This window comes from Crassostrea angulata, chromosome 7, assembly GCF_025612915.1.
Source record: "Crassostrea angulata isolate pt1a10 chromosome 7, ASM2561291v2, whole genome shotgun sequence".
Classification (NCBI taxonomy): Eukaryota; Metazoa; Mollusca; class Bivalvia; order Ostreida; family Ostreidae; genus Magallana; species Magallana angulata.
In genome coordinates this window covers 60,440,802-60,466,685 of record NC_069117.1, presented here as the reverse complement: position 1 = coordinate 60,466,685, position 25,884 = coordinate 60,440,802, and the positions used below count along the sequence as shown (strand labels likewise).

The window sequence follows — 25,884 nt, the reverse complement described above, 5'->3', positions numbered from 1 at the left end:
CTTACCCCTGTATCTATCTTATAACTTGACTTCTAACATTCAAATTATGGTCAATTATTCAAAATGTGCAAGTAAATCATTTTATGCATAAAGAAATTGAAAACAAAATTTTGATCTAAAATCGTGTCCAAGTCCTGTATAAAATAGTAAGGCTAAATTCCAATTTAAAAAAAATAGCTGTTTCCAAAAATGTTATGTAACATGTATGTAATATGTAATATAAAAACATATGTTAGATGGATGGGTAGGAACAATACGAATTAAGTGCACTCGATAAAAAGTTTGCTGGTATTCATTATGTGAACACAATTCATCCAGTAACATTTAAAGTTGTGCAACATAAATAAGAATGTTATGAATGATGTGTATAGAACAAATTCTTCTGTGGTTGGCTCCATAAATCTTGAAAAGATGGTGTGAGTTGGTAAAAAAGGCAGAATAAGATTCCATTCTAATCCTCATGCATTCCATTCAAGGAATATTCATTAATGTCATGGTCTGGAAACTAAAATAGAATAAACATAAAGTGTTAAGAGAATTACATGTAATTTTTGCAAACACTGTGCACTCATCAAATACTTACACGTATATATTCAATGAAGTTATTTATGGAATGTGCAATGAGTAACAATGTAATCTTTTCTAATATTGTACATACATGTACATGTATTACATCATTTTGCCACTAATTTTAAACCCAGCTGACAGTTTCTTTTTGGTATATATACAGCGTCAAAAGATAGTTGCATCATGTGCATGTACTTTCAGTAATTTTAAAAGCCATAAAAACATTTCAGTACTACAAAACACTTTAAATTTGTCAAATGATTTTACAAATGAAATATGTACTAATATACCAGTAAGTCACAAGTGATATATACTTTTTTAAAGCAGTACAATGTATAACTTATATGACAACATCAGGAAACATAAGGAAACCTGGCTCAATCAATTCTGCACACACATTATAAATGTAATGAATGTGTAACTTCAATGGTGTAACTTCAAAGATATTTAGATATCCAGTGGACAGAAAGATTGTCGTTATGAGTTTCAACTATCAACATTCTATGTACACCAAAATATGATTGCGTCAATAACAAAAACTAATCTGAAAAACATATTTCCAGCGTAAGAAATTCATGGGATTTCTGCGAATCCCATTTTCTCAGAGAGTGTAAAACACATCTCTTAAAATTTATAATATTTTCAAACTCCTGGTATTCCTTTCAGAGGTTCCCACCCCTTAAAATACAGATAATCAAGTAGCTGCAGATTTGTAGCTCTCTGGTTGAAAAAATTCGCATAGTCTATCCGAATTTTTTCAACCAGAGAGCTACAGATCTGAAGCTAATAATCAAGCAGATTTGCAACAAGATGCCCACATAAACCTTTCCCTTTTACACAAGACATTGTAGCTATTTAGATGACCTTGCTTGGCTTTCAATCAGCTTAAACCAAATATATCTACATATGGAAAACAAGTTGTAAGTTTATTACATGACAAAGAAGTACCTTCTGGGCTTCAGCAGACTTGACTGGGTCATTAGCAATATCAAATTGACAATATTTTCTATATTCCTGATCTTCAGATCATCTGGAAGCCGCAGGTAAATCTGTAGATTAGAAGAAAAAAGATACACTAGCTATCATTACAAAGCTAGATGTTGTCATTATCAAAACAAAAGGGTGTATCCTAGATTACACTTTTTTATGGGCACATGCAGTATCTGAGACATGCATGGTCAAAACATTACCATGATAACAGCTATAACAACTCATTAAGTGGGAAATGACATATAACTGTAAAATTTGTTATGGTTTTTCATACTCTCTCTCTCTCTCTCTCTCTCTCCATGATCTCTCTTAACATCTTTGTCAGCAATATTTCTAGTGCAATGTGGCATTATTGAAATATATATATATGGTTCATGGAAGCAAGGCAATCAATAACAATTACATGTACGGTACACTGTAATTACACACACACATTCTCTCTCTCTCTCTCTCTCTCTCTCTCTCTCTCTCTCTCTCTCTCTCTCTCTCTCCTGAGTCTATCCCTCTCTCATACTCTCAATCGTATAATGTTATATTTACATAACAAATGCAGACCCTTGATTCATAAACACTCTCATCGTTAATAGATAAATAAGACATAAAGTTAACAGTATGAATGAGATACAGATATCAAAACCACATGTACAGTGTACATTGTACATGTACGTGTCGAGGAAATTCTGTATGGAAATGACTGAAAGCATGATTGACACAAACTCAATATTCTAGGAAAAACATACAATATTTTTTTAACGTATGCTACGTAACAATATGTGTAAAAACTGACTATAATACACCTGCATACACATTTCATACTAAAACATGTCTTTCAAGTCACATTTCACAACGACAATTAATTATCGACATTTTTGTAACACTTGTACTAGACTTAATGCATTGTAGGCTTTTAAAAGAGTTTTTGAGTAGTTTAACAATGTAAGTAAGTATGTTCTTACCGACGAATGACTACTCCTTAGCACGTTTTAGATTGTTGACAAAATCGAGGATTGCTGTTCAGACTGTTTCATGCTGAACAAAATTTAAAGAGATAAGGCTAATCACCCCAAACTTCGACTTCACATTAATAAACAACTGTTCTGCAACTTTAAATAATTTAAAAGCTTGCCAATATAAGAAACAAAAAACTTTTACTTACTTTTTCCATTTAAACTCCTCTCTCGATTTTCACGAGTATGAGACTGGTCTCGTTAAAATCCCGAGATATACGAAGTTTTGACTTTCTCGGGTTTTTTCATTCTTTCGTTAATACAAAAACCAGAAAGGTTCCGATTATGCTAATAAGGCTGTGAGGTGTGTGATGTACACAACATACAGGTAGATGTTTACCTATACCGAACATAGATTCCACACTTACCTGATGTACACAACATACAGGTAGATGTTTACCTATACCGAACATAGATTCCACACTTACCTGATGTACACAACATACAGGTAGATGTTTACCTATACAGAACATAGATTCCACACTTACCTATAGAAAACATATCAGGTAGTGTAAGATTGCACACTTACCTAATGTACACAACATACAGGTAGATGTTTACCTATACAGAACATAGATTCCACACTTACCGATAGAAAACATATCAGGTAGTGTAAGATTGCACACTTACCTAATGTACACAACATACAGGTAGATGTTTACCTATACAGAACATAGATTCCACACTTACCTATAGAAAACATATCAGGTAGTGTAAGATTGCACACTTACCTAATGTACACAACATACAGGTAGATGTTTACCTATACAGAACATGTCCTTGTTCCTCCTGTATCCCGCCTTACAGACCGTGGCACAGTGGTACGACCCCTGGGTGTTCAGACACTCCTGGTCAGACCCACACCCCCCATTATTCCAGCGACACTCGTCCAGATCCTCACAGGACCGTCCGTCACGACCCAGGATGTACCCTGGGGGACAGGAGCAGGCAAACCTTCCTGGGGAGTTGTGACAGTGGTGGGAGCAGGGATTGATTGGCCAGCACTCATCATCATCTGAACAGACAGTCATTACCATAGATAAGTTAGTTCTGAATCCATTTAATTCCTTTTCATCTAAGAGGTGGTACATATGGTATAAAATTTACTTGTAAGGTTTTTTAAAACATTTGTAAGACTTGATACAATTCAGAACTTCAGGTACTGGGAGAAAGCCCAAATTTGTTACCCCCACTAGGAAAATATATTAACTCATGTATTTCTTTATTGGAAAGTAATATTAAGTAAAGCTCAACACCAGGCCCCGAGGATATAAAACTTTCTTGAGTACGATCTCGTACTCCAAATCGTACTCGGTGCTTAAAACCGTACTCGTACTCAAGGTATCGAGGTTATAAACATTTTCATACTCATACTCGTACTCCGGCTGAGTACAAAACAGCGATTTTCTGAGTAAGCTATGAAGCTTTCTCAAAGTCGTAATTAAGACATTTAATCTAAATAAAATGCAGTGCAAACATATAATATTGTTCATATTGTAATGTTGCTGTATTATACGCTATAATTTAATCATATTTACATGTATATGAATTAAAATGGAAAGTTTTTACCATTAATGACATATCTAGAATAGATATAACGGAGGTGAATTTAAGAGTAAGGGCAAACTGCAACCAAGATTATCAAAATAACTTTTAGATAGTTTGCTTCATTAATTAATGTATATATACATGTAAATCTACGTACAAAATACTACTGTTGAATAGCTCGACTTTTTCAGAATTCTGTTTTTAGTCAAATACTACCCATACACCCCATCATTTAAAACAACGAAATCAATGTACATGTATTGTTATTAATCAATTTCAATCAGATGTACTTGCTGGGTCCCTTTTTTTTTATTACAGGTTAGTACTAAACATTAACAAAGGATGGGGGATGCACAAAAATTCTAAAACTTTCTATTACTTACTTATTAATCAATTATCATTTATGTTGCATGCCACAAAACTTGGAAAGGGAAACATTTTATAGAATAAGCGGTAAATCAGTGGCGGAGTAAAGGAGGTCGCACCCAGCCCCCCCCCCCCCCCCCAGCCCTAAAAAAATTGTCCAAATAAAGTTAAATCATACTCCTTCTGGCAAAGAAAATGTACAACTTGCAAGTCTTAATTATCTTTTTTTTTAACTTGGGGGATTTCTCTACATTAGACTGGTTTCAATGGTGCAATAGGAAGAAAACGCGTGTGTTCAATGGTGTAACTAAACCCTCCCAGAAAAAAATGTATGTAATCGACTGAAAATACATATACTACTTGTGATAAAATAGCTTCTTCGCATTTTCATGTGAGAGATTTTTCTCTATAAAGCTTAGCTGTGGGAATATTCATTTCTTAAATTATTTTATTTCATTAGCAAGTAACTACATGTATCTACTAGATAATTCATATAGTTATTTCTTTTTTATCTAAAGTAACCAAATATTTATGTCAAATGCATTAAAATTAACACATGTATTTCGAATTTTAAAGATGAATAGGAAAAGGCTTGCTCAAAAATATCAAATGATGTTACTTAAGATTAAAAATGACACAGTACGTGTACCGGTATATTATGTAAATTCTAAACACACATTTTCAAGCCTTGACTAAGTGAGAAAAACTTGAACCATCATTAAAACCCCACAAAAAGGGTTACAGCAACTTTAGTACACAGTTTCCGTGAACACGTTGTTTCGGTTTAACGTGGTCCTCATAGTGGAAATTTCAAAAATATTTCAATTAGTGAATTTTCTTAAACTCTCGTGCACATTCCCAAAAATATTGAAATGAGAAACTTTACGTGTGTCCTTGGCTTTTGGCATATGTTCATTGATGCAATTCCAACCCCAACCCCCACCCCCTTCACAGGGCAAAAAACAATCTTTAAGCAAGTCCTTAAAGGTGACTTAAAGGTGGTGTAAAGGTGGCTTAAAGGTGGCATAAAGGTGGCTTAAAGGATCTTTAAGCCACCTTTAAGCCACCTTTAAGCTGAGCTTATAGGTCCTTAATGTCCAAACTTCTTTAAGTCACCTTTAAGCCATCTTTAAGCTACCTTTAAGCATCTTTAAGTGGCATTTACGCTCCCTTAAAGTTGTCTTTAAACCATCTTTAAGTTCCCTTTAAGTAAAGTTTGATCAAACTGAACAATAAAAACATACATTAAATGCAAAAGCTCTTTTATAGGGAGGGGAGGGGGTGATCTGAGTGATGATATATTATAATTTCCAAGGAATGGGGGGGGGGGGGGGTGTTCCAGGCGGTTTTAATTGTCGCTCCATTAAACACATATCGCTATCATCAACAACGCTCCGATGGACACAGATTGCCGTTATAAAATTCTTTATAATTTTAATTTTGGTTTCAAAATTATTCAAAATTATTGTAGGGGTGAGCAGTCTCTGCATCTAAATTTGTGCATGAAATTATATTTAAGTATGTCTGTTTCCTATTATAAATTAATCGGTGAAATCTCTCTCTCTCTCTCTCTCTCTCTCTCTTAGTTCATCCGGTTATTAAACGAAATAAAGATAATGAACCAAAACTGCATGATTTAATTTATTAATCGGTTGAAGGTATGCATTTTTTTTTTCAATTTTAATTATTTCTAGGTCTAATTTTAGATCTGCTAGATAAATGTTAAAGATGAAAAAACTCTCAACTGCCTAATTGTTATATCGGGCAGGATATTACTGCTTTGTTTGTCTAGACATAGTTTTGTTCGTTTGTGTATATCTAATTAGAGTCTATTGTTTGTCCAACTTAAGAAAACCCCTGGAACTAACACAGAATATACAAGATATACACAACAGGTGTGTCGTGTGCCCAGGTGCAAGTCAGGGTTTCTAAAGGCGTTGAAATCTTAGCATGTAAGTGTATTTGATATATGAGTCTAGTGAATAAAAGTTTATTTACATTTGTAATTTATTTTCAAAGTATTATTTCCTTACTCTGGGTTTTCAAAATGTTACGTCTACAAATTAAAGATACATGTATGTAAGAGTAAAATCTAGAGGCTAATTAATTCCTGTACCGGTAATCATAAATAGGGGTTAATTGTTTAAATATATGTATAAGAGTAAATATGTCACATAACGTTACCCATCCTGGTACATCATACAATTGTATGTACAAGTATATGTATACATCATTTGCAATTGCCACATGCAGTAAATACGTCACCCGTAATTGGTAATATTGTTTGTTATAGAATTGATAGTCTAAAAAATCATGTATACAATTAAATGTTTAAACATACTGGAACGGCGCCGTGATCATGAAAACCGGGAAAATTGCGTAGAACTAATACCCTAAAAGTTTCAGTGCATTTAATAAAAGAAATGATTTCATCTTCATCCTTGCATTTCATTTAGCTATGAATTAGATGAACGTTTATCTACTCGGTTTAAATTTATTTACATTTTCCATTAAGGTATAATATATATTTTTTTCACTGAAGATGAAGTTCCGTATTTCATTCTAAATATATGCATGCATGTGATTTATAAATTAAATATGATTGATAGTTACAATTTGAATGGAAATCAAAATCTTTTCAAGTAAAAAATATACATTGAATACATTGATTCAATAATCACTGATATATAGGATATAAAAACCACCCTAAATAAGTAAGTTGCCGTGGCGCAGAGGAAGTGAGGTGATGCTGGTAAACGAAGGGTCCCAGGTTCAATCCTTGTCTTGGGCGTTTTGCTTATTTTTTTTTTTTTCATTTTATTTTCTAGAACAAAAACCGTTTTTAATACTTTTTCTATCATTATCTTATAGTTAACATATTTTGTTGGTAAATTATGCACACTATTGAATTAAACGATTTTTTAATGGCTTAAAGGTGGCTTAAAGGTAGCTTAAAGATAGTCTTTAAGCTGCCTTTAAGCCATCTTTACGCTTTCTTTAAGCCATCTTTAAGCAACACATATAGCTTAAAGGTGGCTTAAAGATCATCTTTAAGCTACCTTTAAGTATCTTTAAGCTGTATTTAAGGAGAACTTAAAGATGGTCATTCATCCTGTGCTTCAAGATATTAGATGTTTTTTTCTCACAAGAATTAAGGCAAGTATAGTATGTTGCAATTAAATTTGAATACCCATATAATTTCTTTAGTGTATACTTTCTGAGTGTGAAAATAAACGGATCTTCTCAGTATTTTTGTGATTTTCCCAAGTATATGTTTCTATTTTTGAATTAAACTCTTCCTGTTTTTCCCAATACAGGAACTGTTCACTAAATATCTTAAAATATATCCACTTGGGGGCAGTGACTTTCCATGTATTGGCGTCGTTTCTGACCTTTTCCTGACATTTAAAATATCAAAATCGTTAAAAAGCCAGGAAAACTAAAGATATATCGAACTAAATTCTATGTTGAAATACTCTCTTCATATCCGTGTAAATTCTTACTTCTTTCTTAAGTTTTATATTCATATCGTTCCTTACAATATAATTATACTTAATCATCACATGCATGAATCACTATCTGAGTCTCATGAGAGAGAGAGAGAGAGAGATTTGACATAAACACAATTTGTTGATAATTTTACCAATTACACTGGATTTATCGTCTTTGTTGCTAAAAAATTCATAACTTATAGATGCAGACACATCTCCATGCTTGCAGATGAAGAAGGTAATATGTACATGTAAATAATGTGTTACATTTTGTTGATAAATAATTAATCTGAATACATGTAGTTTGCCTACATGCCAGGACTATTTACATGAGAACAGTATTTCTCCAGAGACGTAAATTTTCATCGATCGGCTTTTGGAGCATACTCCAAATAGTACTCAGCGGAGAACGTACTCCAAAACTTTTATAACCTCGGTTTTTAGAGCCGTACTCAGTGGAGCACATACTCGGAGTACGGAGTACGAGTTGGAGTATGAGTATGGAAAAAGTTTTATAACCTCGGGGCCAGGACATATAAACAGGTTACAGGCAATCTTTGTGTCAAATTTTAGCTTCTAATCATTTTCCATTACAAGATATGGCCTTGATGGGAATTATGCATTTTTCAACAATGACCTTGAACTTGCACAACTGACCCTGGGTTAAGTTCTTGACACAACCTCATGTGATAAGCAATCTTAATGTTAAGTAGGAACATCTGTGTACGTTTTTTTTTTTTCTGATTTACTGATCTGCATCAATACTTTTTTATGAAAGTCACTAAATATGAAAAATAAAATCAATTTTAAATATTTATTTCAAAAGTTTTTAAAATCTTACCAAAACAGAACTTTCCACTGCTGTCCAGGTGAAAGCCGGAGGGGCACTGGTTACTGGGAGTACCTGCTCAGTGGAAAACAATACACAGGTCATCAGGTAAAAACAATACACAGGTCATCAGGAAAAAACAATACACAGGTCATCAGGTAAAAACAATACACAGTCATCAGGAGAAAACAATACACAGTCATCAGGAAAAAACAATACACAGTCACCGGGAGAAAACAGTACACAGGTCATTAGGAGAAAAACAATACACAGGTCATCGGGACAAAAACAATACAAAGGTCTCCAGGAGAAAACAATACACAGGTCATCAGGAGAAAACAGTACAAAGGTCATCAGGAGAAAACAACACACAGGTCATCAGGTAAAAACAATACACAGTCATCAGGAGAAAACAATACAAAGGTCACCAGGAGAAAACAATATACAGGTCATCAGGAGAAAAACAATACACAGGTCATCAGGAAAAAACAATACAAAGGTCACCAGGAGAAAACAATACAAAGGTCATCAGGAGAAAACAATACAAAGGTCATCAGGAGAAAACAATACAAAGGTCATCAAGACAAAACAATACACTGGTCATCAGGGGAAAAAATACAAAGGTCATCAGGAGAAAACAATACACAGTCATCAGGAGAAAACAATACAAAGGTCATCAGGAGAAAACAATACAAAGGTCATCAGGAGAAAACAATACAAAGGTCATCAGGAGAAAACTATACACAGGTCATTAGGAGAAAACAATACAAAGGTCATCAGGAGATGGACTATCAGTCTACTTTATTAAAAACCCTTGACTTAATAAATCACAATATGTTAATGTGTATACTGTAGAAGCACATATATATGTTAGGTTAAAATGTTTTTGTTTTTAAATGAAACAAAATTTTATTTGGATTTAATTTCGTCATATCATAATCTTCAAAATGTATTGCATATCAACTCAGTATTTCTTTATAGTTACTTGGATTAAAAATTCATCATGGATTTAATTTCATTGATAAATACCGCCAACAAAAATAACAAAATTAAATCCTCAACGAATATTTCTGCTTTTACAATATATATATCAAGCAAAGAATATTGAACTTTGAGATGGAAGTGTTTTGATGCAAATATTGATTTACCAGTAATTTTCACTATTAAACATTATCTTTTTTTTTACCTAAAGTGGATCCTATAAAGAAATTTATACACATACATACAAAGTTTAATTTCCCCTTTTAGTGTTTGTCGTTAACAGTATACATTACCTATCAGTAATATATCTACTTTTACCCGGTACTTGGAAAGATGCTGAAGTGTACATCATTAAACAGCTAACTTACATATCTGGAGAGTTTATTTACCTGGGGTGATGCTGGTGAGCAGAGTAAACTCCACCTGGTCCCCTGTCGGACTGACAGATGACGTGATGTCCTTAGTGTGTAACGTCTCAACCAAGAACGGCATTATCTCAGTCGTTTCGTACGAGATTGTGTGATTCCAGGAGTATGGAAGGAGATGGCCATCCAATCGAATTGTACGAGAAGACCGGGCAAAGATATTACCTGAAAAATTGAGGATTACAATATTAAGAATGATGCAATACATGTTTCTGGGATCTACCTCAGCTGCTTTTTTACTAATGAAGTGTGATAGTGAAATTGTTGGGAAAGCTTTCAGTGTTGACACACATATGAACATTTTCATGCAACTGACTAGAAATTGATGTCCTGTACATAAGCCTGACCTTGTCCTGTCTGTATGTAGTTTTCGTAGTATGGGGTCAGTGTAAGCTCCGCCCCCTGTGACAGATCAGGAACCTCCCCCCGTATGATGACATCGATCTGTAACACACCATCCTCGTCCACTCCATTGGCATACTGAGACATCCTCACTATCTCCCCTACCAGACACATCAACTTCATACAATACATAACACAAACAAGTATTCTTTTATGTACAATCAATTTCTGATTAGAATTATTGTCTTTTATGTGCTTGACAAAACTGCCAGAAACTTAAGATACCACCTAATTCTATTTATACATGTATATTTTAAAACCCCAGCAAATGAAACAAGATATCTGTGAGCAAATGCTCACTATAAAGTGATACACCCACTCTGATGTGAATGTACAAAATATTCAAAGTTTGACTTTAAGTAGAAGTATAACAAGAAGTAAATATGAAATTTGTTCAATTAGGAATCCCATGATATGAAATGCCTAAAAGTAACAAAGAATGTGTTAGAATTTCAAGCATCTGCAATTGAAAAACCTGTGACAAAATTTTTTCCAAAAATTTAAGCTAAAAACAATCAAAATCATTATCTAACAGGAAGTTGACATCTGATTGGTACTTAAAAAAGGCTGTGTTCAAATTTAACCATCAACAATTAATAGTTGCTGAGAAATCTTTGCTAAAAATTTGTCCAGACAGACACACAGACAGACACCTTACCAGTTGCATACTCCACTTGGACGTCTCTGGAGAATTTGCCCTCTGTCAGGGAGAGTCCATTTTTAGCCCCGCCCCTTTCTGAGGTGGTCACCCAGTACACAGGACTCAGCACAGACACCAGGTGCTCCATGTGCCTACCTGCAATGTCACATGACCTCAGTCAATTCTAATCAGGAGGTTTCCATAAAGAACAATTAAGATAAAATTGTTGGTACTGTACATTCTCTTCATAATCAGTCTAGAGGGGGTATAATGTTCAGAGTTACTATGATCTAATGAGTGATGGAAATTTCTCCTTGTAACCTCCCCTTCCCCCTCCCCCTCCATTTCTAAACAAACCACTGCCATATTATGATTACTTTGATATAAAAGAAAATTGCTTGTCAACACTAGTACTATATTGGGAGGTAAATCTTTAATGGTAGCTACCTTTACCAAATTCTCATCGATATTCTGAGGTAATCTTTAATGGTAGCTAGTACTCACCTACATTAGGAGGTAAATCTTTAATGGTGGCTAGTACTCACCTATATTAGGAGGTAAATCTTTAATGATAGCTAGTACTCACCTACATTGGGAGGTAAATCTGTGATGGTAACTAGTACTCACCTACATTGGGAGGTAAATCTTTAATGGTAGCTTGTACTCACCTACATTCGGAGGAGAATCTTTGACGGTAGCTAGTACTCACCTACATTGGGAGGAGAATCTTTGATGGTAGCTAGTACTCACCTACATTAGGAGGTAAATCATTAATGGTAGCTAGTACTCACCTACATTAGGAGGTAAATCATTAATGGTAGCTAGTACTCACCTACATTCGGAGGAGAATCTTTGATGGTAGCTAGTACTCACCTACATTGGGAGGTAAATCTTTGATGGTACCTAGTACTCACCTATATTGGGAGGTAAATCTTTAATGGTAGCTAGTACTCGCCGACATTGGGAGGTAAATCTTTGATGGTATCTAATACTTGCCTGCATTGGGAGGTAAATCTTTGATGGTAGCTAGTACTCACCTACATTGGGTGGTAAATCTTTAATTTGATGGTAGCTAGTACTCACCTACATTGTGAGGTAAATCTTTGAGGGTAGCTAGTACTCACCTACATTGGGAGGTGAATCTTTGAGGGTATCTAGTACTCTCCTACATTGTGAGGTAAATCTTTGATGGTAGCTAGTACTCACCTACATTGGGAGGTAAATCTTTGATGGCAGCTAGTAATCACCTACATTGGGTGGAGAATCTTTGATGGTAGCTAGTACTCACCTACAGTGGGTGGTAAATCTTTGAGGGTATCTAGTACTCACCTACATTGAGTGGTAAATCTTTGATGGTAGCTAGTAATCACCTACATTAGGTGGTAAATCTTTGATGGTAGCTAGTACTCACCTACATTAGGTGGTAAATCTTTGATGGTAGCCGCCACCTTGATGTTCAGTCCATCATCAGAGGTTGTCATGACAGCATTAATGGTAGACTCTGTCAGATCTACACCATTGATGTAACCAACCAACGTCCCGAAGGCTTTACCAGGTAATCCTAAAATCAGTGTGTGATATACGTAATATTTACCTTACAGTCAGCCAATATTGACATGGTTAAAAGTTCAAGCATTCATTTTAATTCAAACCTCCATTTCAAGACTTATACATCATACATATAGGTACTATTGTTATAAATCATTATTTCACATAATGCCCTGATTAAAGTAGTTTAACTTACTGGAACAGGGGGTCAGGCTACAGAGATCCCGCTGGAGTTCGTCCCCCTGACAGTACTGTCCCCCGTGCTGGGGAGTGGAGCACGTCCGACTCCTTTCCTTGAACCCTGCCCCACAGGTCTGTGAACAGGGGGACCAAGGCCCCCATCCACCCCAATAACCATCCACTGAAGAAACAAAGGCATTAAATGACAAACAATAACTACATTCTGTCCTTGCATTGTGTTTTGATTCATTAATATGATGGTACAACAACATAATATCATCAAAATAGACTTCACAAAACTGCCTTAATGAAACAATGAAGATTAATGCATCACAATCTTACCTGGACAAAGGGGGTGGTTACACCTCTGCCCTTCCTCACTGGACCCTATACATGGGCGACCACTGATGCTGGGGGTGGGGTTAGAACACGTCCTAAATCTTTTCTGGAGCCCCACCCCACAGCTCACAGAGCACGACCCCCAGCTCTCCCATCCCGCCCAATTACCATTCACTGAAAAGGGAAAAAAAATAATATACAGACATGTATTATATAAGACTTTGTTATGCAATGTTCTGATAAAATGATTAACCTTCTGGTTCAATTGGAATTTTGAGTAGCTTACACCATCAAGGCTTATATTTTTTATTGCACATTACAAGATAGTGATTTTGTGAAACTGTTTATATCAATTTATTTGGTTGAATACCATATTAGCCCAGGGGTAAAAGCATTTTGCTTGTAAACTCCAGATTACAAGCCCAAATCGATTCTTCATATTTACTAAATTTAATTTTTTTTAAACTTTTTGAATCTATCTAAATTTCCTTTGTCTTCCTTATTTGGTTTATATACATTTTATTCATCATGCAACTTTTCAAGAAACTGCTTCAAGGTACAGTGTGCCACCTTAGATACATAACTAACTACAAGCTAGCCTATTCATCTGATTTTCACTGCCACTGCATGAGAGTTACACAGATAAATATCTTAACCATACCTACTTAATGCAATTGATTCAGAAGCCCTTTGATCAAGCTACACACCCTCTCTGATCCATCTCTATACCTGACACTCTCTCACCTGGGCAGGGTTCTGGGTTACAGTAGTCAGTCAGGGTGGACCGCCCCGAACAGGTGGATCCTCCATACGAGGGGGCGGGGCTGTCACAGCTCCTTGTCCTTGACCTTACTCCCCCACCACAGCTCTGGGAGCAGGCTGTCCAGTGGTTCCACTGACCCCACATACCGTCCACTGAAACCAGCTCAAAAGTTTAAGATTATGCATTTTGACTTGTTAATATGAATTTCATAAGTCCTACTTACTCAGTAAAAGTGAGTTAACTTTGATACAAACATAACTCATGAGTTGTATACCTGCACACTGCTCAACAGAACATGTCTTAAACTGGACATGGTCACCACGGCAATGACGTCCACCAAACTGTTGGGGTGGGTTATCACATAGTCTCTGTCTCTCATGGATCCCCTCCCCACAGGACACACTGCATGACCCCCAGGATCCCCACCCACTCCAATTACCGTCCACTGGGGATAGAGGGAAAGAATTGCAAATCAATAATATCCAGGAGTAGAGATATGTATAATTATTCAAACCAATTTTTCCATATACTCTATATTTTTATCATATAAATTTCTGTTTTGTCCCCTGACCTGGACAGGGTCCCTCGTTACAGATGTCGGTAGCCACAGATGGACCTGGGCAAGAGGTACCACCGTGAAGTGGGGCGGGGTTGTTACAAACTCTTTCCCTGGTTCTCTCCCCTTCTCCACATGATACACTGCATGACTTCCATGGCAACCAATTACCCCAATCTCCATCAACTGAAATAATTAGTCAAATATATAAGGAGAGAATAGCAGCACTTGTATTCTGGAAAAAATGGTAACAGTCAGCGACTTAAGATTAGCTCAAGATGTCATGAAGTATCTTTCTTTAAACATTAAAACATTTCATTTTTTTCACATAAAAATAGAATCTTAAATCCTTTTAACAATGTACACCATGACACACAGTTGTGTATTGAACATTTTCAAAACATGTGCTTACAGACAGTTGTGAAATTTTAACATGAACACACCTGGACAGTGGCCAGAAACACACGTCTTGGAGTCGAGGGAGGAGCCTATGCATTGTCTCCCGCCATTCTGAGGAGGTGGACTGTCACACTCCCTAGTCCGGAATTGTAGCCCCACCCCGCAAGTACTGCTACACAACCCCCAGGACGTCCACTCAGAGAACCGACCGTGGACTGTCAACAGACCAAACAAGATAAAGTATAACCTATCTTTTACAAATCTTCTTGTAAAACTAGTGTTAGACCCGGTCTTCAGTGCAGTGCTCCAAGCCTTTCAGATTCTCTATGACTTATTTACCCACCCACAATGGTCATGTTGGCCTCCACAATGGTGATCCCCAGTCTGTTGGCGGCCTTACAGCGGTACAGTCCTGCATCAGACATCTGGGCAGCTAGTATCCTGTTTGTACAGAGGAAAAATTCTCATTTCGATCAGAAATTTAGAGAGCCAGAATTTTGACAAAAGAAATAAAAATTCTTTTCTTCTGTGTATCAGGAAATTTTCATTTTCTTATGTTCACAATCATTAATACATAGATACATTAATGTTACAGTAACATTGAAGAAAATAAAAACAAACTTGGTAAATAAAATTGTGACTTTTTATAATTTGTCAAAATGTTTTTTCTTTCAGGATGCACAAGGAGTTTTAAACTATCAAATATATTCCCTATGTGTTCTTTAATCTGTTTGGTTGGGCATAGATGCAATTCCCTATTATAACACCTGGATGCATACTAGAGTTAATGGGTAGGACAGTAATTCTCTTCCCTGTTATAACACCTGGATATCTTACCTGAGTGAATTGTAAAGTAGGACAGAAATTTTTACCCCCATTATAATACCTAGATATTTTACCTGATTGAGTTGTTGGTTAGGACAGTAATTCTCTTCCCTGTTATAACATCTGGATATCTTACCTGAGTGAGTTGTTAGGTAGGACAGAGATACTCTCCCCTGTTATAACATCTGGATATCTTACCTGAGTAAGTTGTTGGGTAGAACATTTTTTTCTTCCCTATTTTAACACCTGGATATCTTACCTGAGCGAGTTGTTGGGTAGGACAGAGATTCTCTCCCCCGTCACAATGTCTCTCCAGCCTCGTAACCAGGAGATGTCAGGAGTTGGCTCTCCTTCTGCCACACAGTCCATAACCACTGTGTTCCCAAGGTCAATCCTCATGTTGGTCGGCTCAATCTTAAACATAGGCGGCTCTGTAAGGACACCAAGATAATCTTGCAATGTTACATAGAATACTAGAAGTTAATGCTCTCTGAATATGGAATACATGAAAACTGGAACTTTTAACAATTCTCCATTCTTATCTTGTTTTTGGTACATTAATTATAAAAATAAAATTTTCCAATAAATACATGTAAAATGTTAGGGATAAGGAGACAAGAGACAAGACCATATTCAGGACAACCTACTGATACATAAATCAAAACAGTGCACTAGTTCATTCTCTTCACCTCCTAGGATGTGTTAGTTTTCCCCTAATATTTTGACGCTTACACTACATCCTTTGTTCATTCACTACCAGGCCTGGGTTTTCTCACCTTGGACTGTCAACATGGCCACGCCCTCAGAAGTCCCAGCATCATTAGATGCCACACACTTGTATTCTCCTGCGTCAGAGCTCTGTCAGAGAGAATATCTGATATAAACATCTTAATACACAAAGGTTTATAGATCATTCAAACAGAATTTCAAAAAATCAACAAAATATTGAGGCTTTCTCACCGTAGAGTCGTAGATAACAAGTGAACCATTTAGTAGCTGGACGATTCGGTCACTGAGCTCCACAGGGCGCCCATTCTTGGTCCATCTGATGTCAGGGTTAGGGTCCCCACCCACAGAGCAGGTCAGCATCACCTGGTCAGCCACACTGACCGTGGCATCACTGTCAGGGACGGAGACCTGGGGAGGTACTGAAGATGCACAGTCAGGTCAATAATGGGTAATAATCACAGTACTGAGAGTACTATAAACACCAACAACAACAAATCTTTGGCAAAAATTGACACTGAAAACACTTGAATAATAATTCCAATGGAATCAAGCTGAATGTTACTAGTATATGTATATATATACCACTTGTATTAATTTGCAGCAGATATTGGACCACTATGGAGGGTAATCGTGTTCAAAAATCCAGACATGCAAACTTGTTAATCCGAATATGTAATCGTGTTGGTGTGTGAGTCTGAGTATGAATATGTGTAATTCTGATCGTGTAACCTATAAAACTCAGGGATAAACAGTTTAGAGTTAACCCCGCAGGCCTTCCATCTAATTTTTCCTACATATGCTAATTGCAGCTGTTAAATGCTGTTGGTTATTTACATGTAACCTGCCACTATAATACACACTCTCCATCTGTAGTCTATGCATTTGTATTTCCGTTTTCTGAAATATCATGGCTGACATGCAATCTGATTAAAATCAGATCTTTGATCCACTCCGACAAATTCTGATGTCGCTACACAGCGACTATCAGAATTTCGGAGCATTACAAAGATCTGATTTTAATCAGATTGGGCTGACATGTTGCAAATCAACAAATGTAAAGTCTACAAGTTTGTCGAATTTTGACATGACCATATATGGAAACAGTGACGTCACTGATAGAAAACGGCTAGCTGCAGGTAAAGGCATGCCGTAATCGCCGGAATAGGGACGGAATAATAAAAAAAAAAATATTAGGTGGGCCTATAATCATATTATCTCTGGATAACAACATTTCATAGAAAGAATTATGAGATTGGTGTACATTTCATCAAGAGAATGTATAAAAGATGCGAGTAAACAATTCGATCGGCTTCAGATAAGCCCCCCCCCCCCCCCCGACTTTTTTTTGCTAAGTCAGACCTAACCATTAGGGACATAGTAACAGGTAGGGTTAAGCCCCCCCCCCCCCCCACTTTTTCCTCGCAACAAACAAAATTGTTCATTAAAAGACCTTAAAAGAAATGAAATATTAATAGTGATATTGAAAATTGGAGTCATAGTAGGTATACTAGCACCCCCCCCCCCCCACCACGGATTAGGAATTTCATGATTTGGGGGGAAAAATTGGGCAGGTAAGATTGGAGTTATAGGGAAACCCCCCCCCCCCCCCCCCCGACGGATTAGGATTTTCATGATTTTTAGGCATTCGTGATTTTAATGATTAGTTTAGCCCCCCCCCCCCCCCCCCCCCTCTTTCAAGTTGCTTCCGACGCCACTGTTATTAGAGTACATGCAACAAATTGTTAAAGTATAGGCCTCGGCTGAATTAAGAAAATATCTCCAAATGCATCCTCATCACTACCACAAAGTTGTGACAAGACCCCCCCCCACACACACACCCGCAAAAAATTACACGGAGTCGGCCAGCTGAGTTGCAAAGTTATTGATAAGAAAAACAAATTATTTAAAGACATTAATTTTGAGATTGTGATTAATATGAGACATAAGAAGCGACACCCTCTTTAAAAAAATGAATAAAAATTCCAAAGATAAGGTTAACTGTCGTGAAATTAAAATGTGTATAAATTATTTTAAGAAATGTTTCTTTGCATTGCCGGCAATAAATAGGGAAAAAAGCCTATCATGAAGGTAAAAATTGGCATTTTTTTTTATTATTTCAAGCAATTATTACGGGATATGAGTATGACGTCCTGAATGTCGGTTCAATACAGACTCACTTTGTGAAGTTGGTTGATAAAAATTTTCTGGAGAGCTTTTATAATACAGCTTTACAGCCACTTGTGAACTAGCTGCAAGTCTGTAGCTCCCAGTCTGAAAAAAATCAGATGGACGACCTGGGAGCTACAGTGCCTCCCATAGTAAAACTTCAATTTACGGCGCACAAAAAATATGCGCTGGTTTTTTTTATTATTATTGAAGATTGTGTTATTATTTATCTTTCACTTACACAACAAAAAGAAAGTACATGTATAAATACATGTAAAGTAACATAAATTTTTCCGCGAAAAATTACCAAATCTTTGCAGGTCGTTTATTCTAACTAATTCAGAAAAATAACAAGAGTAAAGGTGTCAGTGTGACAGCAAACCGGGTTTTCTTTTGTGTGAACAGAATCCATAATCCATTTGTCAATCCTGAATTGATAAATACTACCTATCCAAAGAAATGGAGTACTCTATATGCAATGTTTTTGCCCAAAAATGACTAAGTTCAACAGCTGATATTTTTTTCTAAATTATCAGAAATCAAAATACTAGCAATTTGCATACCTCTGATATATGTATAATTGATCTGCAAAAGAACAACTTCCTACCTTGAAAACTGTTCGAGGAGTTATCGGTACAATAAGGGTACCTTTTTGACAGCCACTCGCCCGCCCGCCATTTTTACTATTTCAATAATCAGAAACCCAGTTAAAAATTATCTCTCAAAATTCTTAGAATTTTGAAACAATGGAGTTACATGGGACCTCACGGCGGTCTTCTAACCCCATGCCGCTCAAAATATATTTACCCCCTTAGGAAATTTCTTGATCCGTCTCATTTTTAGAAAAGAGTACGCATTAACTTATATTCCAGTTTAAATTACATGTCAGATTTTTTTTTAGAGAAATAAGATATTAGGCATTTCCTTTTATAATACCATGAGAATTATATTACGGAAATTAGCGCATTCGTCACATCGGCAACGATTTTTTTTCTACATGAACCGCTTCCTGTTTGGTCCAGTTTCAATCATACCTCAAATTTTTTTTCTAAAAATAATACCGGTGTTTTCGATAGAAAAGGTGTCGTTCATTAATAGCTTATTGCAACAGTTAAGCTAAATATTATGTTTATTTTTCGTCCATTCCGGCGGTTACGGCATGCCTTTTTCCGCAGCAAGGCAGTTACCATATAAGGTCATGTCAAAATTCGACAAACTTGTAGACTATACATTTGTCAATTTGTATCATGTCAGATGTGCTTTTGCTGAGCCTGAAGTTACAAATTCAGAAACTACGGATTGAAAGTGTGCAAAGTTGAAGGTTTAATTTACTTATGTTAACAATAAAGTTGCAAAATGTGCATCATGCGAAGGAACTGTGTCAAATCTTACACGTGTTTATGCCCGAGTTTTATAGGTTACACGATCAGAATTACACATATTCATACTCAGGCTCACACATCAACAGGATTGCATATTCGGATTTACAAGTTTACATGTCTGGATTTTTGAACACGATTACCCTCCATAGACCACATGTTATTGTATTTAAACAATATAGTTGTATATCACTTGCATGACTCTTTTTTTTTTTTTTTTAACTCTATACATATTTATTCTAAAGACTTTTTTATGTGTGCACAATAAATGTACTTTAAAATCAGTCAAAGGGTAATACATGTATTGAGTGATTTTTTTTTACTACATTATTTGAATGTTTTAAAAAATATCTGAACATGGCTTAAGTAATTTTCTGTATTTTATGAAATAGTGGTAACTTATTATCACCTTTCATTAGTACAGGCGCAGAGGCAGTCACCAAACCAGCAGGATTCTCAGCAATACATGTGTACATCCCAGCATCCTGTCGCAGGGCATGGTGGATGTGAAGGAAACTCCGCCCATTTATACTTGGAGAAGCTGAAAACAACCAAGTTCTCGTTACCCAAAGCAGCAGCAATATTTGTTGTAAATCATGTATGATGAAAACAAGGCAGAGGAAGTTGAAAATCATGAATTATAGGATAAAAGATCAACAAAATATCTTTAATTGGTAATCTGATTCAATTAAGTGTGCATGCTCTCTCTCTCTCTCTCTCTCTCTCTCTCTCTCTCTCTCTCTCTCAATCTCTCTCTCTCGATCAGTACACATTCATAATTTCATGTTTATGAAATGCTACCTGACCAACAATAGACTCAAAAAAACTATAGTGGTGGCTTCTATATCTAAATCAAGTAACAATGTATCATTTTAAATTAAAAATTTTTTAAACTATTTTGCATCCAAATTTTTCAATATTCATTCTACTTATTTCTTTTCTTCAGATTTTTTCCTATTAATTTTTATTATAAGCAAAAGTTTACACCAACCCACCCCCTTTTATGGATGAAATCCATTTAATGAGGTTGCTTCCTTATCAATTTTAAACAAGAGCACTGCTACAAGAGGTATCCCCTTGCATCATAAAATACTGTGGAGGAAATTAAATGTATATCAAGGAAATGCATGTAATTATTATCTCTTTTTTAAATTTAATTATATATAGTTCCACATTCACATAGTAAATCAGGAAACAATGCTCAACACATGCACAGCATTGATGTTACGAAGGGGATAAAAACTACATGTAAATACTACGTCACACTTTCAGGGAATTTTTAACATATACACCAATACCATGCAGAATACCAAATCTATAACGGTAGCAGAGTACTGGGTAAACTTGAAAAAAAGCCAACTAAAAAAAAATGGGTCAATTTACTTGACCACATTTTCTTCATATCTAACAAGTAATACTAAATTCTGAATATATACCTTTATGTTAATATCAAAGACAATAAATGAAAATTTAAAACAAAATAAAAGTACAACATCTGAAAATTACCACAAGTAAAAATAGCTCGATAATTCCCCTGGTGTTATCAGTATATTTTGCCTTCCAAATGGAGTCATTTCCAACAAGAATGTAAGTGAAAATCAAATTTTCTAATTTTTATTCAAATATAGTCACAATTTTTTAATAGATGTTCAGTTTATCATTAAAAATGCCATATTAATTTATAGATTTTTAAAGTTTCTTTAATTTTGAATAATAAGAAGCTAATAGATAAACAATCATGTCCTATATATATATATCCTATATGACCTATTTCATATGCAGATCAAGCCATTTTTAAACCATTGAAAAAGTCTCTTTCCTTATTTCAAATATGATAAAAACTAAAAACAAAGATTTTCAATTACAATGTAAAGTAGTATTTTTAACTATTCCAATATAAACTCCACTTAAACATTTAAAAATGAGGATATTTTCTGATAGCAACACATTAAATAAATCGTCAGCTAAAAAACTCCTATATATAAAACATTGCATACGGTATAACATTCACAAAGTCAAATGTTATATAATTTACATCAACAAAAATTCCTTGCAAAAACACAAAGATACACTAAGAATTTTGGATTCTATTGAATTTATTACATTTCAGGAAGTGAATTAATTGGTTCTTAAAGATATAACGAATAGTTCTTTTAAAGTAGACTAGTCTTCAGTGACATACATATGTGACCACGCCCAAGTATGGGAAAATATATGATAAGAATAAGGTAAAACAATGTAGACTATGAAAATATTTGCTAAAGGTTATCAAAATTAAAATGGATGTCATTTCACTGGTGATACATATCACATGCATATAACATGATGTTTCTGTTAGATTTTCCTTATATCTAGGAAATATATCACTTCTGATAAGTCAACTAAAGAACATTAATAAATATCCCCATTCACTAGTGGACTAGTGACTCCTGAATTTTTAATGAAAACCCCCAAAATGTATAGAGCTTCCATGATCGATTGACATCCTCACAATGTCAGCTAGGAATGGACTAATGTCCCCTGATATTGGGAGGATGGATGATTGATTGACATATTAATATTACATGCTTAAACTTTTGAATTAATGACAATATTTCAGTTCTTTGACTCTATATTAAATTCTACTATCCACTTAGAACAGCAGACTAAATTTCAATAATATGATGTGAATGAAAAATCAAAATTTATCTTAACATCTTAAAATTTTAAAAATACTCATATTATTAATGACAGATGTGAGGGACTGGAGTACATATCAGAGGCAGTCTTTGTGGGACTGTGTGATATAGTGGGGACCTCAGAAGAGGTAGCAATCAGGAGGGAGACACAGGACATCAGGGAGATGGTGAATAGACGAGAAACACCGTATGATGGGACCATTTCGATGGTGAGTGGAAGTATAAGAGAAGGGTTCAGACTGGAGGGATCAGATCTGGACTTTATGTTCTGGCCAAACGACCACCGAGTGATCATGGACATGTCTCGGTCTGAGTATTACAACACAGCCAATACAACCTTGATTCTCTCTGACAGTTCCGAGAGTCCACCAGGATTCACTCTACTTCAGTTACTGACACCAACAACAGACAGAGACGTCCAATCATCATGTGTCAGAATGAATGACAGAGTCTATATATCTAGTTCTACATACAGACGGTTAACTTGTTCAGTAGTAGAACCTAATTCTACTGTACACGGACCCTGTGCTAGTGGTATAATAGGAGGAAGACAAGAATATGACCATGCCTTCTGTTTTGTTAGTGACTTTTGGCCTGTGTCTGCCTCCTCGTGGACAGACAGATGTCACTCATGGCCTGATTCTGAAGTTGTCAGTTACATTGTCAGAAATGGATGTCACTTTGTAGCAATAGGACACCCATTAGGACCCTATTTAAATGAAGAATGGAGACTTTCTTTCTCTCAGGCAGAATATAAACTAGCTTACTCAATGAATCACTGTCAGTTTTTAACTTATGGATTGTTAAAACTTTTCTTAAAAGATGTAATGAATCAACAATCAGAAGAAACCAATAAACTGTTGTGTTCCTATCACATGAAGACAACAATTTTCTGGGCCATTCAACAAAACACACTACCTCACTGGTGTCCACAAAATCTCCTGGCCAGTTTCTGGGTCTGTTTTAATCTCCTCCTTAGATGGGTGTATGAGGGAGTTTGTCCAAACTTTTTTATCCCACAAAACAACATGTTTCTGACAAAGGTCCATGGCTCAGCACAAAACAGATTGTTCCTACAGTTACATGAATTGTACAAGAAAGGTCTGGCCTGTCTGTTACAGAGTTCCTCTATCAGGTCCTACATCATTGATGTCCTGTACAATCCCAGACTTTATATTTGTACAGATGAAAGTATAATGAGGTGTGAAGTTGATTATGATGTAGAACTTGTGAAAGAGTCCTTTAAACAAGCTGCTCATCCAGAAGATCTTTTTGTCCTTACCAAATTCATACACACAATAGAACAGTTGGTAGATTCACCCCTGACACATTATCAACTTGTTCCATTACGCATACTTACAGCTTCCTCATTTCAGTGTACTGCATTTCAATTACAAAACATGTACACTAACACAGGTGTCAACAAACAAATGTATATTGCAGACAAAGTGTCTTGTCACATGCTGAAATTAGCAGTAAAGTTTGGGTGTGTTTCTGACATGTTGTACACTGCCATGTATTATCACAAGACACTCAGATACAGGGAAGCTTTATCTGTTGTAAACATGACAAAGGTCAAGTTAGCACAGCCATATCTGATGTATAATGGACGTGTAGACAGAGAGAGGTATACTGAGGCTGTAGGGGGACAGTCCTGGTCTACAAAGAGCAGACAGGCTGTAGCAATGGATATCAAACTTGACAATGATATCTGTTATATCAGTGAACTAATACCAGAACAACAGTCTGCTCTACAGAACAAGTCGCTCACATTATATATCCCAGTGTTTGTAATGTTACACTTCCTAGAGTTCTTGTGTTACAGACACATTGATACAACATTATCACACGCAGCTCTAGATGAGCTACAGGTCCTAGTCCACCATGATCAGGGACTGTATGTATCTTATATACAAAGAGACATCACCTGGGAGATCCTGGGGATCTGTCAACAGATCACAGGGAACCTCCAGGCTGCTCTATACTCATACCAACAGTCACTCACACAGGATCCATTCCACAAAATACAATCTGCTACACACAGGAGAATACAGGAGGTAGTCTCAAACCAGTAAATAATTGCCTAATTTGTTTGGGACATCATTATAAGTTTGAAAGACACTAACAAAACTAATACATCAGAGTCTATTTTAGCAACATTTGACAACTGTACATGTACTATGCAACTTGTTTACTTCCTGTTGTTTGTTAGCAGTACGTGAAACATATGTAGTGTTACCTTTAAATTATATTTTGCCAAAATATGACCCAGCTGATCATTATTAACTAGTTTGAACATTCTGAAACAGCATTAGTTCCACTCCAACTGTACAATAATTATTTTAGAGACATTTTGCTGATTTGGTGAGAATTTAAACATTTAAAGGCTGTTTAAGTTAACAAATATGTTTGAAAGTAAAGCTAGATGCATCAATGTTTAATATGAAATTGTGTATTGTAAAAAATGTTGGACTTACTTAATGAATAAAATAATAATAAACCAGATTGATTTTATGCTATAAAAAACCAAGAACCAAGATACCTGGGACAGGTTTTCCGTTGAGGGTCCAGGTTACCGTGGGGACAGGAATTCCAGTGGCGGCACATGACAACACGATTCTGCTGTTCTGTATCACTTCCTGACTTCTGGGGGCCACCGTTATCTTAGGAGGGACTAAAATATCAATATTGCAGCTATCAAATCTAACGACATTAATATCAAATATTAAAACAAATTCAATGCGATCAATATGCAATTGAATGTCAATCTGCAAAATGAAATATTTCTTTGATGTCAAATCTGATATCCCAGACATATTTTTTACAGGTTGATCCATTTTAAAATTGACTAAGAAGACACAAGAAAAGTAAATTGATTATAATAACAAAGAACATGACCTTATAGTCTATGCTATGAGTCTATTTCAAAGTAAACATGTACCTTGCACCCTGAGTACTCTATCCATGGAGTCCCTCCCTGCCACGTTGATGGCCGTACAGGTATAGCTCCCTGTGTCATCAGCCTGGATACGAAATTGACATGTGTATATATCTGTTTGCTTGTTTTAGCTTAATT

At 35.7% G+C, this 25,884-nt stretch overlaps 2 protein-coding genes and 1 long non-coding RNA gene across 4 annotated transcripts in view; 1 reads left to right on the top strand and 2 right to left on the bottom strand.

The window, feature by feature from the left end:
* LOC128191425 (hemicentin-1-like) overlaps window positions 1-25,884 on the bottom strand; it is a 79,855-nt gene that overhangs the window by 8,951 nt on the left and 45,020 nt on the right. The window contains exons 15-33 of the mRNA XM_052863479.1: window positions 25,750-25,831; window positions 25,351-25,482; window positions 20,540-20,671; window positions 16,817-17,004; window positions 16,633-16,714; window positions 16,116-16,287; window positions 15,375-15,472; window positions 15,076-15,246; window positions 14,648-14,818; window positions 14,351-14,521; window positions 14,058-14,228; window positions 13,317-13,487; window positions 12,991-13,155; window positions 12,658-12,807; window positions 11,265-11,402; window positions 10,552-10,707; window positions 10,169-10,369; window positions 8,811-8,873; window positions 3,328-3,579 (exon numbers count right to left, since the gene is read on the bottom strand). Of these exons, the coding sequence (XP_052719439.1) occupies window positions 3,328-3,579; window positions 8,811-8,873; window positions 10,169-10,369; window positions 10,552-10,707; window positions 11,265-11,402; window positions 12,658-12,807; window positions 12,991-13,155; window positions 13,317-13,487; window positions 14,058-14,228; window positions 14,351-14,521; window positions 14,648-14,818; window positions 15,076-15,246; window positions 15,375-15,472; window positions 16,116-16,287; window positions 16,633-16,714; window positions 16,817-17,004; window positions 20,540-20,671; window positions 25,351-25,482; window positions 25,750-25,831 (2,866 nt within the window). The remainder of the gene's footprint in view (window positions 1-3,327; window positions 3,580-8,810; window positions 8,874-10,168; window positions 10,370-10,551; window positions 10,708-11,264; window positions 11,403-12,657; window positions 12,808-12,990; window positions 13,156-13,316; window positions 13,488-14,057; window positions 14,229-14,350; window positions 14,522-14,647; window positions 14,819-15,075; window positions 15,247-15,374; window positions 15,473-16,115; window positions 16,288-16,632; window positions 16,715-16,816; window positions 17,005-20,539; window positions 20,672-25,350; window positions 25,483-25,749; window positions 25,832-25,884) is intronic.
* LOC128156368 (uncharacterized) lies at window positions 249-2,812 on the bottom strand. Its single transcript, XR_008239707.1, has 4 exons — window positions 2,714-2,812; window positions 2,514-2,586; window positions 1,516-1,616; window positions 249-505 (listed from the first exon to the last, which is right to left on the bottom strand). It is a non-coding gene; the product is annotated as an uncharacterized LOC128156368 (long non-coding RNA).
* LOC128156363 (uncharacterized) lies at window positions 20,664-25,332 on the top strand. 2 transcript variants are annotated; one of them, XM_052818467.1, is made up of 2 exons: window positions 20,664-20,804; window positions 22,864-25,332. In XM_052818467.1, exon 2 carries the CDS (start codon window positions 22,973-22,975, stop codon window positions 24,881-24,883), a length of 1,911 nt encoding a protein of 636 aa, XP_052674427.1. In that variant the 5' UTR covers window positions 20,664-20,804; window positions 22,864-22,972; the 3' UTR covers window positions 24,884-25,332. The 2 variants fall into 2 exon arrangements, with proteins under 2 accessions (XP_052674427.1, XP_052674428.1); XM_052818468.1 differs by lacking the exon at window positions 20,664-20,804 and adding an exon at window positions 21,616-21,717.